Raw genomic sequence first — 14279 nt, forward strand, 5'->3', positions numbered from 1 at the left:
ACGCCAGGCCGGCCGCATGGAATAGATGGGTTTTCAAGGCTCGGCGGAAGAGGCGCAGGTCCGTAGTTGTACGTAGGTCGGGGGGTAGGTCATTCCAGAGGGCAGGAGCTGCCACAGAGAAGGCTCTCCCCCTGGGGGTCGCCAGCCGGCATTGACTGGCCAACGGCACCCTAAGGAGGCCCTCTCTGTGGGAGCGGACATGAAAAGAATTTGTAGTAGAATTGTTTTCAACTTGCTTATAAAATAAATAACGTCATCTTAAAAATAAATTAAAAAACAAATTACAAGAATTAATCTTTAGATGTTCACTATTATACAGTATATTGTTATAGTCAACAATCTATTACATTACTGTAGATCTGACCTGGGCATTTTATGGCCTGCAGGGCACATCCAGCCTGTGGGCTGTCATTGTCTGGCCTGCAGCATTGGTGTTGGTGTGGGAAGGGGCACCGATATCAAGGGGCGGGGGGGGGGCAGCTGCCCCCCACAACAGTCCCAGTTTTTCATGCGGCCCCTTGTGAAAATTAATTGTCCACTGCTGCCATAGATGAACATTTCTGAGAAAATTTTAAATTATCCATATGCTTTTTTTCCTCACCTCCTCCAGTTGGATATCCCATTGCAAGCAGATGTCTCTTTCCAGTTGGGTAATGGACATGCCTGTAATAGAGAGCATATTTGGGGCTGTTTCTTTGACCCATAGATCAATTCACACAATTAACCTAACATACTAAACATATTAAAGTCGCTTAGAGCAGCCCCACAACAAGAAAGGCGGCAAATAAATTTAACAAATAAATAAAAGAAAATAAACTTGAAGAATGCAGATTTATGCAAACAGGCTTTATTCTTACAGCCATGAACCCAAACCGAGAGTACCACCTACTCTATCTCAAGCTATTAGAACTCTTTAGAAAAAAGGAAGTACAGCTAGTCCTTGACTTACAACAATTTCCACTGCCAAGCAAGGTAGTTGTAAAGTGAGTTGCACCCAATTTTGCAGCCTTTTTTGCCACAGTTGTTAAGTGAATCACTGAAATTGTTAAGTGAATCATTCAATTGTTAAGTGAATCTGGCTTCCCCCATAGACTTTGCTTATCCTAAGCCAGCAGGTCAGCTTGCAAATGGTGATCACATGTTTTAGTCATGGTTTGTTGAACAATCATAATGGTTAGGTTTACAATTAATCCTGAGCTTTAAACTGTGGTTTATAAATCACCACAGTTGTGTTCACATAACTAACCTCTCATATCATAGTTTATAATTTGCCATAGTCTGGCCTTCATAATGATTACTGATTAGGGAATAAACTATTGCAATTCAAACCATATTTAGCAGAATTTTTCAGACTTGATGAACTTATTGTTTTCTATGGCATGGCTGCCTACTTATAAATCAAATCTAAAAAATATTATACTGTACTTTCATGTAGTGTGTAAGTTCACCAACAACTAATATTTCATTTAACTGTAGGAAATTGAACTAAACGTTAAGTGTGTATTTTTCAGCAATGTCAGCAACCTTTTAGCTTAATGTATTTTGGATACCCAGCTTTTATAACTAGCTTACAATTGAGAGCATTACTGCATTGTTAATCCAGGAAATCTGTTGTTTCCATAAACCTTATTAAGTTATCCATAGAAAATTATATAGTTAATGCTGACTGACAATCTGGAATGCCAAAACTTTGTTTAGATGATACCGCCAAGCAAATTATTTAAGGCAAGACATTTATTGTAACATACTTTAAATAAAAGGTGGGTAAATTAAAACAAAATATGATTCGTCTTGAATAGTTATAAAGTGGAACATGTATTCATAATGTATACATATTCTGTGCTAGATAATAATAATAATAATAATAATAATAATAATAATAATAATAATAATAATAATAATAATAATAATAATAATAATAATAAGAAGAAGAAGAAGAAGAAGAAGAAGAAGAAGAAGAAGAAGAAGAAGAAGAAGAAGAAGAAGAAGAAGAAGAAGAAGAAGAAGAAGTTGGAAGGGACCCTGGAGGTCATCTAGTCCAACTCCCTGCTCAGGCAGAAAACCCTATACCATTTCAAATGGCTGTCCAGTCTCTTCTTAAAAACTTCCAGTGTTGGAGCATTCACCGCTTCTGGAGGCAGGTTGTTCCACTGTTTAATTGTTCTAACTGTCAGGAAGTTTCTCCTTAGTTCTAGGTTGCTTCTCTCCTTGATTAGTTTCCTTCTGTTGCTTCTTGTCCTGCCTTCAGGTGCTTTGGAGAATAGCTTGACTCCCTCTTCTTTGTGGCAGCCCCTGAGATATTGGAACACTGCTATCATGTCCCCCCTCGTCCTTCTCTTCGTTAAACTAGACATACCCAATTCCAGCAACCATTCCTTATGTTTTAGCCTCCAGTCCCCTAATCATCTTTGTTGCTCTTCTCTGTACTCTGTCTAGAGTCTCAACATCATTTTTACATCGTGGCGACTAAAACTGGATGCAGTATTCCAAGTGTGGCCTTACCAAGGCATTGTAAAGTGGTATTAATACTTCACGTGATTTTGATTCTATCTGTCTTGTTAATGCAGCCCAGCACTGTGTTGGCTTTTTTGGCAGCTGCAGCACACTGCTGGCTCGTATTTAAGTGATTGTCCACTAGGACTCCGAGATCCCTCTCACAGTTACTACTATTGAGCAAGGTACCACCTATACTATACCTGTACATTTGGTTTTTCTTGCCTAAATGTAGAACCTTACTTTTTTCACCATTGAATTCCATTTTGTTAGATAGTGCCCAGTGTTCAAGTCTGTCCAGATCCTCCTGTATCTTAAGTCTTTCTTCTGGAGTGTTGCAGATAGAACATGAGGTCAATGGCAATGTTTTGAGGTTCCACCCTAACAATAGCCCTTATCTCTGAACTATAGACAGTATGTAGCTATCACGACTACTAGTTATTTGGGCTTTCTAATTTGTCTAACCTTCAAAAGTAATCTAAGCTACAACTTATCCCAAAGGTGCTTTTCAAAAGGCAACTGGACTTTGTTTTTTCCCTGAAAACATTTCACTTCTCATCCAAGAAACTTCTTCAGTTCTGGCTCAATGGTAGGGAAAGGAAGGATTTATATTCCAGATATAAATATATATATTCAAGCCAACATTTGCTCAAATAAAATTACAATAGATGAAGTTTTCCATACCTACAAATTTAAACTAGGATAGTTGGGAGAGCACATATCCATTGATATGACAAGCTGCATCATTTTATCTGAAATGGTATAGGGTTTCCTGCCTAAGCAGGGGGTTGGACTAGATGACCTTCAAGGTCCCTTCCAACTCTATTATTATTACTATTAATCATCGCACAGCCAGATGTTCAGACTGGATTTGGCATTTTTGTCTACCTATCGAGTCCTTACCAAGGAGCTGGGATAGGCAGATGTGGATGTTTGAATTGGTGGTATTACAGATATCGTTGCAGGATGGAAGCTGTTCCTAGTAAGGCTGCCTTTTGCTATTATTATTATTATTATTATTATTATGGATTATCGCAGTCAGTCAGACGTTCAGACTGGATTTGGCATTTTGTCTACCTGTCAAGTCCTTACCAAGGACCTGGGATAGGCACATGTGGATGTTATTACAGATATCGTCGCAGGATGGAAGCGGTTCCTAGTAAGGCCGCCTTTTGCAATTGACTAATGGCGAATTTGTCAATGCCAATGGTGTTCAAGTGGCGCTCCAGTTGTTTTGGGATTGCACCCAAGGCACCTATTACTATTGGTACTACCCTTGCTTGCCTTTGTCACAATCTTTCTATTTCTATTTGTAGGTCTTTGTATTTTGTTATCTTCTCCAGGTCTTTCTCGTCTATTCTGCTGTCTCCAGGCACTGCCACGTCCATTATCCAGACTTTTTTGTCTTTTTTATCAACAATTGTTAGGTCTGGGGTGTTATGTTGCAGGTGCTTGTCTGTTTGAATTCTGAAGTCCCAGAGCAGTTTAACTTTATCATTTTCTATGACTTTCTCTATTTTATGATCCCACCAGTTCTTGCTTACAGGCAAATGATATTTCTTGCAGATCTTCCAATGCACCATTGTTGCTACTTTGTCATGCCGCTGCTTATAGTCAGTCTGTGCCATCTTCTTGCAGCAGCTTACCAGGTGGTCCACTGTTTCTTCAGCATCTTTGCATAGGCGGCACTTACTGTCTGTTACTGTCTTCTCAATTTTGATTTTATATGCATTTGTCATTATTATTAATTATTATTATGTCATCCAGCCGGCTTTCATGCCTAACGGGAGCCAGGAATTGCCAGTATCTTGGTTTCTAGGCCAGCACCTTCAGCAGTACACCAAACTGGGCCTCCAGATTCAGGCGTCTAGACCGGATTTCCACCAGGTCGGTCAGCAGGGAGAGGGACGAGAGCACCCCTACCGACTTCACGCCTATTTCCACCGGTCTCTCTTGCCCCGTGTCTGAAGCTCACCGACAAGGAAGTGGCCGCCTTGTGTTCTTCGACCCGCGGCCCAAGAAGCAGCGACATTCCCGGCTGCAGAGCGCGTCCCACGCACCATACTCCCAGGCCCTTCTCCGAGGACAACGAAGGTCCCACGGCCAGTCCCCGAGGAAGATGCCACGCTGGGCAGAAGGGGCAACCGCCGTACATATATCCAGAGTGCGACCTGCAATAAAAGGACGGTCGGCGCAAGCGCAGGACGCTACATCCCCCCACACCAGCGGTAGTCAACCTTGGCTCTTTTAGGACTCGTGGACTTCAACTCCCAGAATTCCTGAGCCAGCTTAGCTGGCTCAGGAATTCTGGGAGTTGAAGTCCACGAGTCCTAAAAGAGCCAAGGTTGACTACCCCTGCCCCACGCAAGCCACAAAAAGGCCCTCCGCCTCTTTCCCTCGCATGACGACTCTCGTACCCTGTTAGGAAGCGGAACGGTCCCCTCCACCAGCCTCGGTTGCACCCGGGCGAATATTCCTTTTCACAACGCCTGACGCTGAGCGCGGGAGGCAAGGCGTTTCCATGGGAACGGGTTCGCTTTCCGGTCCGTAGTCGGATGTTTGCGAAGGGGTTTTGACAGGCGGGGAGCGGCTGTTGGCGAGCGAGCAGAGCGCTCCGAACGCGCATGGTCAGAGTCGGAAGTGGAGAGCTTTTTTTTTTTTTTTTCCCCTACATGAGAGATTTCGCGGGTTCGAGCGCGCTCCCCCCGTTTCGAGGTAAAGGGGGGTTGTGAGGGTTGAATTGCGGGGAGAGGCGGGAATATTTCTTGCTTCGTCGGGACAAGAGTCTTGTTCGGGCGGAGGGCGCAGGTTTCGGAGCTCCTTGGCCAAAGTCCAAGGCACAGAGAGCCGCTGCATTGAACTCCTGCTTTTATTTTCCCACCTTGTCGCTTCGGTCAGGTGCAGACGTCCCCTGAACTCCGCTTTGGGCAACTCCTTTCCTTTTTTTTTTTAGCACACCTTGTTTTATTCAGAAGCGTTGCTCAGCCTTCTGCAAGGCTTTCGCTGAAAGGTACAGGTGGAAACATTTCTTCCATCAACTTCCTTCTGCTAACTTACTTTTTTTTTTTACAAAGCCGAGTATTGTTTCCAAAGGAGCATCCTGTTTCTGTTATTGCAGAATTGAGATCTTCTTAGCAAGCACAACCGTCATTTGCTTCCCCGTGTTTTTCGTTATATAAACCACAACTGGCTGAATTTGGCATTGTTTTAGGCCGTAAACCGTGATTAGTGCAACCATCAAACCCGGATTGACACATGATGCATTGCAAAGCTAAACGTGGCTGTAATGTGTGATCTGAATTGTAGATTTATTTATATATATATATATATATATATATATATATATATATATATATATATATATATATATATATATATATATATATATATATATATATATATATATATATATATATATATATATATATATATATATATATATATATATAATTATATAATTATATATAATTTAAATTTATATACCGCCCTATCTCCCCTACGGGACTCAGGGCGGTGAACAGATTTGTGTTATATGGACTGTTTAGAAAGAGCATGATTTTAAGTGAGAGAAAACATTGTTAAGGGAGGGAGAAATTGCTAAAACTAGCTTGTTTATGCAAACTAGAGGGTTTCAATCAAGTCACTCTGACCCATATGCATTGCCTTAATCTTAGTTTGTACTGATCAGGTCGATGTGCGAATAGTGAAAACTTTATCCCACTTTGATCTGGGTAATTAATTGCAAGGTTCTTCTAACAGAAAGTGGAAATTGTGTGATGTATAGATGGATGTCTTAAAGAAGTGGTCTATAGGTGGATGAGGTTGGGCAGAGATTCAGTAACAAACACAACTGTGTAGAATGCAGTATTTTATAGTATAGCAGAATTTGTTTGGAAATTTTGAAGGAGGGTTCCTTTTAAGTGAGTATTCTACCAGATGTCTGAAGATTTTTATGCTGGATATTCATTTTTATGGCAATGTAGGTGTGCTGTGGCTGAAATTCTTTCAGGTGTATTGGATTTGCTGTAAAAAAAATGGAAGGCCAGGAATGATTTAGGAGTAGTGGTAGGCATGAAGTTACTAATGTGGTTTTTTTCCCCCCAGTTGTTGAATTTGCTGTAGTATCACCAGAATCAAATAGGCTGAGCCAGTAGAATTGTTCAACAAGCTCAGAAGAAGTTATGTTCTAGCAGAAAAGTGTGGTATTTTTCAAACTATAATGTGATTCAGCAGATTGTGTCATACAGTCAGTGGATCTTTTTGATTTAAACTGAAAGCCGTGAAGTATGGGGATCATCCTGGGTCAACTTTCCTTTTTTTTCTTGAACTGTACTGTACCATTGGTTGAGCAAGCTAAATGCCTATTTTTATTTAGTACCTCAACTATTGCTGCAAGATTTCAGTGGATTTTATTATAATAGTAATGCTGGAGTTGCAAACAAAAGTATATAACTTAATTTTATTCCTTTGTTAGGCTTATTGAATACAGGAAATAAGCTAAAGACAGAAATGAATTCATGAGCACCAGCAATTCAGGTATAATTTCTTGAGCTCCCATTCACACATATACAGTACATGCTTAATGTATAAAAGTACATTAAAGTACATGTATGGATATAGATTTCTTAGACATTGTTTCTCAGTCTTAACAACTTTAAAATATGGGGACTTCAACTCCAAGAATTTTGGGAGTTGAAGTCCACATATCTGAAAGTTGCTAAGGTTGAGAAATACTGCTCTAAGATTCGTTAAGGGCCTACATAAAAATGAAAAGGAAAGGCAAGAGTAACACTTTTACCTGTTTTGCTAAATGATCAAGTACAGTTGCTTTTGATGTTTCATGGCTGGTTTCTTTTTTTAATTGTTCTATTATTTTTCTTTGCCAACCTTAGAACAAATTATGTATTGTGCGTGTATTATTTTTTGTCTCAGTGTATAAACAGAATGATTTTGAAGTATTAAAATCATGTTTTAGTGACTTTATATAATCATTTCTTTGGAAACTTTTGGAAAAAAATAGAGGAAGTTTGGGACAGTGCATATCTAAAATTAATTACCTTTTCCTTTCAGTTAATTATAACCTTGCATTTTCTTATAGTCCTCTTTTAAATATATCTTTAAAAAAAGGTAACGTTTTCTGGAATACCAGACGAGGGTCCTCAATTAACAACCACTCATTCGATGACCATTTGAAGCTATGACAGCGCAGAACGAGTAGTGGTTATAACTTGTCCTTGAAGTCCCAACTGTCCCAGCAGTCCCTTAGTCACATGATCACGATCTCATCACTTGCCAATCAGCTCACACTTACCTGCAGCATCCTGCAGTCACGTGATTGTGATTTGCAATCTTTCCTCCTGGCTTCCGAGAAGCAATGTCAACAGGGAAGCCAGCAAGGAAGGTCGCAGGTTGCTTGAGTAAGTCTCTCCAGGGGGTTGGACTAGAAGCCCTCCAAGATCCCTTCCAAGTCTGTTATTCTGTCATTCTCCCACATGTCCTCTCTTCTTGAACCTGGTTGCACTTGTGCTGTGCCTTCCCAACCATTTGCGCATCCTCATGCACGCTCCTTCCTATCCAGCAGCTGCCAGTTACCTGCCTGCTGGCCAGCTTGCAAGCTGCCTGGGACTTGCAGCTTCCTGCTGGCTTCCCCACTGACTTTGATTGTTGGAAGCTGGCAGGAAGTTGCAAGGAGGGACTGACTTAATGTTCCTCAATTATAGCAAGAGGGAATGCAAGGACTGCTGTTGCTATGTGATGTGATTACATGATGGTGCACTTTACCACCACATTATAAATAATGATGGTGCACTTTACCACCAAATAATAAATAATAAATAAATACTTAGCCATGGAAATTCTACTCCCACCTGCCATTATTAAGCAAGGATCGTGGATTGTAACTCAAAGACTCCCTATATAGAATAGATGTAACTAATGTTAAGCCATTTGGACTATCTCCTATCTTTCTATGTCCACATTACAAGTGGCAAATATCTCTACTATAAAGATATATGCTCTAGGTGATGTTTAAATGTTTAGTAATCTGCAAGATGTTGTAGGTTGTTTCAGCAAAGCATAAGTTAAACAATACATTTTAGTAAAGAATCAAACAATTGATGCTTTACAGATGCTATTTAGGTAACACAGCCACCCATGATTTGATGCTATGAGAAAAAGTCAAATATTTGATTTGCATATTTAGAATCAGAAACTAGTTTGGTAACTTCTAACTCTTAGTTTCCTCAGGTTTTCCCATGTTCCTCAGATTTTATTTTTTTAATGTCAACCAGTAGTTTGTCTTGTAATAATAATAAGAAATCTCTAATGGAGTTTTAATATTTGAAGAAAAAATACAGCAAATTAGATATGTCTCATCTTTTAAGAGATTAGATTATATTTGGGTCCAAAGCTGAATATCGCAGATTGGAAGTGTTTTGTTTAAGCATGGATTAGATGTTTTCTAAGAAGTAATAGGAATAATATGGCCAAGAACATCAAACACTTTAATGTATTTGTACTATGTTCATCTTCAAATGGAACAGAAATATAGTTAAAAAACTACAAATACTGTGAAAAATCCTATATTTATGCATTAATCTGATTTTCTGCTCAAAATATGAATGTCAGTGGAAGATATTTTTGAGATTTATATGAAAATAAATACTAGTTTCCCTCTAGTATTTGGGTCATTTCTTCAATGAAGATTTAACAACATATTGAAACACTACCAGAGATCAAATATTACTTGCATATACTTATATCACTTAGATTTTGGGATGGCATTAGGTGAATATCTACCATATGCTGTATATATTTCAGAGAAAACATAGAATATAAATACCAATATAAAATTAATAAGTACTGTACTCTGATTATGTTGTATTACTGAGAAAATTGGAATCACTTACTATAAGCAAGTAGGAGATTGTTTTTATGTTGATACTAGGGATGTTGTCCTAATTGGATAAATTTAGATAATTTTGAGAATATGCTGCTGAAGTTGTTTTGAAGAGAATGAGTCACCTCGTTTGGTGGTTAAGGTTTCCATAGAAACTGAGGATATTGCTAAAGACAGATGGTTGGTTGCAATTTAAGCATGTTTCTAGCATTAGCTATTCATTCAAAAGAGTAAAATGTCCTGCTCTTTGTCCCTTTGGCAGCTCCTCCCATCTTTGAGAGAGGAACAAACCACAGCTGAGGTTAACTTTGCAGATTTGCCAGTCTGCATTTGTACTTCCTACCAATATATTGTATTTTGTCAAGCTAGGCTTTCTGCACAATACCTTTATAGTCACCTGAAGTGTAAGTGTAATGTAGGTATGCATTTTGATATAAAGATATATTAATATTATATTAGCTGTAAAATATGCAGCTAAATTCCCTTCAGTGTTCTCAAGGATTCATTGAAATTGTGGCAGAATGCTGAGGTATTCTTTAATATGTGGAGATATTTTTGCTGCTGTCTTTATGGAAGTGATGTTAATTTCTAATGTTAGATATAGACTTGCTTTGATCTATTTTTTAAATATTTTATTTTGGAGTTGATATATTGCTTGAGTTGATTTTAAGGATGAGAGCCAGTTTGATGTAATGGTTAAGTCATCAATCTAGAAACCAGGGATCGTGAGTTCTAGTTCTACCATAGGCACAAAGCCAGGTGGGTGCCCTTTGGATAGTCACTTTTTCCTTTTGACTTTTTTGTGGTGGTTGTTAAGTGAATCACCAGTCATTAAGTAAATGTAACGGTCTTTAAGCAAATCCATTGTCCATAATTGGTGTCATAAATCATGGTCACATAAGTGCAGGACCTTGCAAACAGCCATAAATGTGGGCTGGTTGCTAAGTGTCCCAAAAGTGGTCAAGTGATCGCGGGGGGTGGAGGGCGGAACGCTATTGTAATTTTGAAAAGTGAATTCACAAAATATCACAAAAACTGGTATAGGTCTGGCAGGAGATGATTCTGGAGGCAACAAGGACCCAAACTTTATGTGTAATTACACTTGGAAACTTACTGGCAACAAGTGCTGATCTCACAAACAGATGTTATTCTGTTGAACTGGTTGGGCTGAGCATTCTGTGTCAGTTGCAGTTTTCAAATTATGTTCAAGTACACCTCATGTAAAATGAATTACAGCAATCTGGGTGAGTAACTACACGAGAGGTGACAAAATGCTTCCTAGTAGAAGAAGGAGCACAACTGAAGCCTGACCATTCCTGGTTCCTGTTCCAGCAGAAGTTGTGAAGCCAGAAGAACCTCCAAAGTGTACACCAGATTCTTTAGAAGCAGCATGAGTATCAAAGGAAGTAGAGGATTTCTGTCCCAACAGTAACTCTTGTCTCATAAGGATTCAGTCTTAGTCTATTTCGACACACTCAGTCCCTCACAGCCTAATGACATCAAGTTTAGATTTCTACTTCTACTTGGCCTGGACTAGATATTAAATATATTTAGTTTGGATATTAGATGTAAAGTTATACAGATATTTATATCATTTGCAAATTGATGATACCTAATCCCAAACCAATGGAGAATCTCCACCAATAGTTTCACATAGATATTAAACAGATGGGAGAGAGGGCTTAGCCCTAGGGACCTTATTGTGATATTGCCGTTTTGACCTGTACACTAAATAGAAGTACTTCAGTAAATAATTTGGACAGGCCTATTGCCTTGCCTTTTCCTATTGCCTTTGTTATGAGGCTCTGAAGGGAAAGCAAATATATTATTAGCCTATGAGGGACAATGAAACGACATGCAACTGCAATCAAAACACTGTTATCTGTGCTCTCCTCTCAAGTTAGATATGAATGAAATGTCTGTCACATGTAGAATGGCATTTAAAGGAGGACACTTTGGGAAATGCCAGTGAACATTGTGAGATGTTTCTTTGCTAATTTGTGAATTTCTGCTGCTTCTTTTCAAGTAATCTTTTGAGTACTTGAAGTATGGAGCAATACCCAGATTTACAAGAGGACCTGAGTCTGGAAGATACCAGTGAGTCTCTCAATCAGCTCAAGTTGGCCTCTCTAGATGACAAAAATTGGCCATCAGATGAAGACCCTGTTTTCCCAAAGTCTGGTAAGTGTTTCTGTTAATAAAACAATGGCAAGAGGTGGCTGTCATGTTTTAAAGAATCCATAATATGAAAATATTGCCTGTCTGCAGCTTGTTAAACCAGCTATGTCTTTCTCTGGGAGACCCCAACTGTCCTCCACAGCTGTTGTACAATCCCAGGAAAAGATTGACTGATAGTGATGCTCGCATGCTCAGAAGCACTTGTTTGCCTTTTAATCCAAAACGTTGCACAACCCTGTTCTGCAGCATTCATCTTAGATTTCTGTAAGATGTTGCAAAAGAGTTTGCTTGGTATCCTGAATATAAATTGTAATGCAGAACTCAGATATTCATCAGCAAATAAGAACTGGAATGTCATAGGTTGCATATAGCAAAGAAATACCTGTACAGTATAGCTATCCATGCAGTAGATTATAGTTGTTCAATTTGGGATTTGTGGCAGAAGATTTTAAGTCTATTATTTTGTTCCATTAATGGTGTCCTTATATAGTTAAAGCAGATGCTTTTATAAATATGTTTAAACTATCTTAGTGCATGCACTTGTCTGTTTTGAAATACCAAATGAACAAGTAAATGTATCCCATTTGTACTCCATCATACCTGAATAAAGGTGCAAGGTTAGAGAGAAATGAATATAGCCACCCTACTGATAATGCACCTAGACATTTCTCTGTACTTCTGGGCCCTTATTTTGTAAGTTTGACTTTGCGTGATATTCCTTCCTCTGTTTATTTGCATATGTGCTGTACAGATGATACCAAGAGCACCCCGGATTCTGCCTCACATCTGCGATGGGACGATCCATACTATGACATTGCTAGGCACCAGATTGTGGAAGTAGCAGGTACTCTTTTGTGATAGTATATTGATTTGAAATAAAATAAATAATCTATTTGTAATAATGGTAACAGTCAAAATAAAAATTCTTTTCTCGTAGAAAATTTTAATGATACCTTCTCTAGGAAATCATTGAAAGTTGCAAAGAATGGAAATAATTTTAAATTTTGAAGAACAGGTGGTGATCCAAAGTCTTTGATAGTGCCTGCGTTATTTGTCATAAAAAGCAATACCTCTCTCAGATTGAACTGCTGACTAAATGGCTATATCCAGGTGGCTTTCTGGATAAAAATAGAAACTTGGTTTTGAGCCTATTTCCAGGATATTTCTTTAAATTCACATTAAGTTCACAGAGCTTGGACTCCTGGTGGGCTCCTAGCCCTACAATTGCTTTTTGACATTTCTGGAGTATATATCATAACTATATAATAGAAATCAGTTCCAGCAGAATAATTATTTGAAAAACTAAAATGAGAACCACAGCACAAAAAAATTATCAAAATTATTACAAAAGATAGTTTCCAAATTATTTTAATATGTTTTGAACTTTGTAACTTTTTGTAGGATTTATTTTTTCTTTCTTTCTTTCTTTCTTTCTTTCTTTCTTTCTTTCTTTCTTTCTTTCTTTCTTTCTTTCTTTCTTTCTTTCTTTCTTTCTTTCTTTCTTTCCTTCCTTCCTTCCTTCCTTCCTTTCTTCCTTTCTTTCTTTCAGAAGTTTTGTCTCTTTCATTGTGGCAAAGGGATGGTAACCTCTTCCTGGAAAAGGCCCTTAGAAAGCAGCAGTAAGATGTGATTTGTTTTCAGAGGGCTTTTTAAAATAAACATCAGAATATGTTGGTGTTCTGAAGTGTCAACTAATTTCATACTTTTATATAACATTTGACAGACAATTGGCAGATAAGGTGATCTGTTCAGAACCTACAAATGCTTCTAATTTTTGGAGCGATAGCAAGCATTTTAATTCTCAAACTAAATTATTGGGTACCTTGTCTGATTAATTTGTGGAACATTTGAAAGTGAAGAGTCAACCCACTTTTCAAAATCCTGGCTCCATAGACTTGCAAAGAAACAGTTAAGCCCTTTGCTATTTCACTGATAACTAGGCTGCAAAGCTGACATTTCTGTTTTCTGTGAGGTAACTGATTTATATATAGTTCTAAATTCAGCTATTATCTGAATTACATGCAGACTTAATTGTCTTTTGAGAAGAATGTGGTATGTTAATGGTTACTAGGAATGATATCATGAGACTGGAAGCCTGGACATTGTTTTTAACTTGTATTTAGGATTAATATTAATCATTTTCTTAGTCACTAAGGAACAGAAATGAAGAATGGATTATTTGCAGAAAGTAAATGATAAATTATGGATTATCCAAGATATATGGATAAATGCAGTTGCTGGATAGCTTTTGGACATATCTGCCTCGATTTCTTTGATAGCAACAATTGTTTTGAATTTTCAAACTGCAATTGTGTAGTTTTTTGTCCATTAGTTTTTTGTCCATTTTGAATATATAGGGTAATTCAAGGAACGCTCCAGTCCTCTACATCAAAATGTATTTAAATAACTGTTATATATAATTTTATAGTGTCTGTTTCTGAGGGATTTTCAGCACAGGAAGTATCTTCTTTCTCTATGCAAATATGATAGGAATGCCTTTCTGTTCTCTGGGACTGTAACTAGATATTGAACAATTCATGAAACAAGGTCTCCACTGTTATTATTAGATGGGTCTAAACAAAAGAAAACTGTAGTACACATTGTGTTCGAATACATAAGAATAGCTCTATTGCTGACTTCCTCAGATTTCTACCATTTGACAGAATTCATGAATAACGTTCAGTGAAACCTTCATATGTTCCAGAAACAT

At 38.1% G+C, this 14279-nt stretch overlaps 2 protein-coding genes across 3 annotated transcripts in view; one reads left to right on the forward strand and one right to left on the reverse strand.

The window, feature by feature from the left end:
- Positions 1-4525, reverse strand: part of ZNF408 (zinc finger protein 408) — an 11119-nt gene extending 6594 nt beyond the window's left edge. The window contains exons 1-2 of the mRNA XM_015824126.2: positions 4469-4525; positions 602-663 (exon numbers count right to left, since the gene is read on the reverse strand). Of these exons, the coding sequence (XP_015679612.2) occupies positions 602-663; positions 4469-4525 (119 nt within the window). The remainder of the gene's footprint in view (positions 1-601; positions 664-4468) is intronic.
- A 628-nt stretch (positions 4526-5153) lies between these two features.
- The window catches only part of ARHGAP1 (Rho GTPase activating protein 1), a 30796-nt gene continuing 21670 nt past the window's right edge, over positions 5154-14279 (forward strand). The window contains exons 1-3 of one of the 2 annotated variants that reach the window (XM_015824127.1): positions 5154-5208; positions 11418-11572; positions 12321-12413. In XM_015824127.1, coding sequence (XP_015679613.1) covers positions 11440-11572; positions 12321-12413 — 226 coding nt within the window. In that variant the 5' untranslated portion in view covers positions 5154-5208; positions 11418-11439. Of the gene's footprint in view, positions 5209-6979; positions 7030-11417; positions 11573-12320; positions 12414-14279 lie in introns of those variants that run through there. The other variant, XM_015824128.1, reaches the window with a different exon arrangement.

This window comes from Protobothrops mucrosquamatus, unplaced genomic scaffold (assembly GCF_001527695.2).
Source record: "Protobothrops mucrosquamatus isolate PMUCROS unplaced genomic scaffold, P.Mucros_1.0 scaffold2131, whole genome shotgun sequence".
Taxonomy (NCBI): domain Eukaryota; kingdom Metazoa; phylum Chordata; class Lepidosauria; order Squamata; family Viperidae; genus Protobothrops; species Protobothrops mucrosquamatus.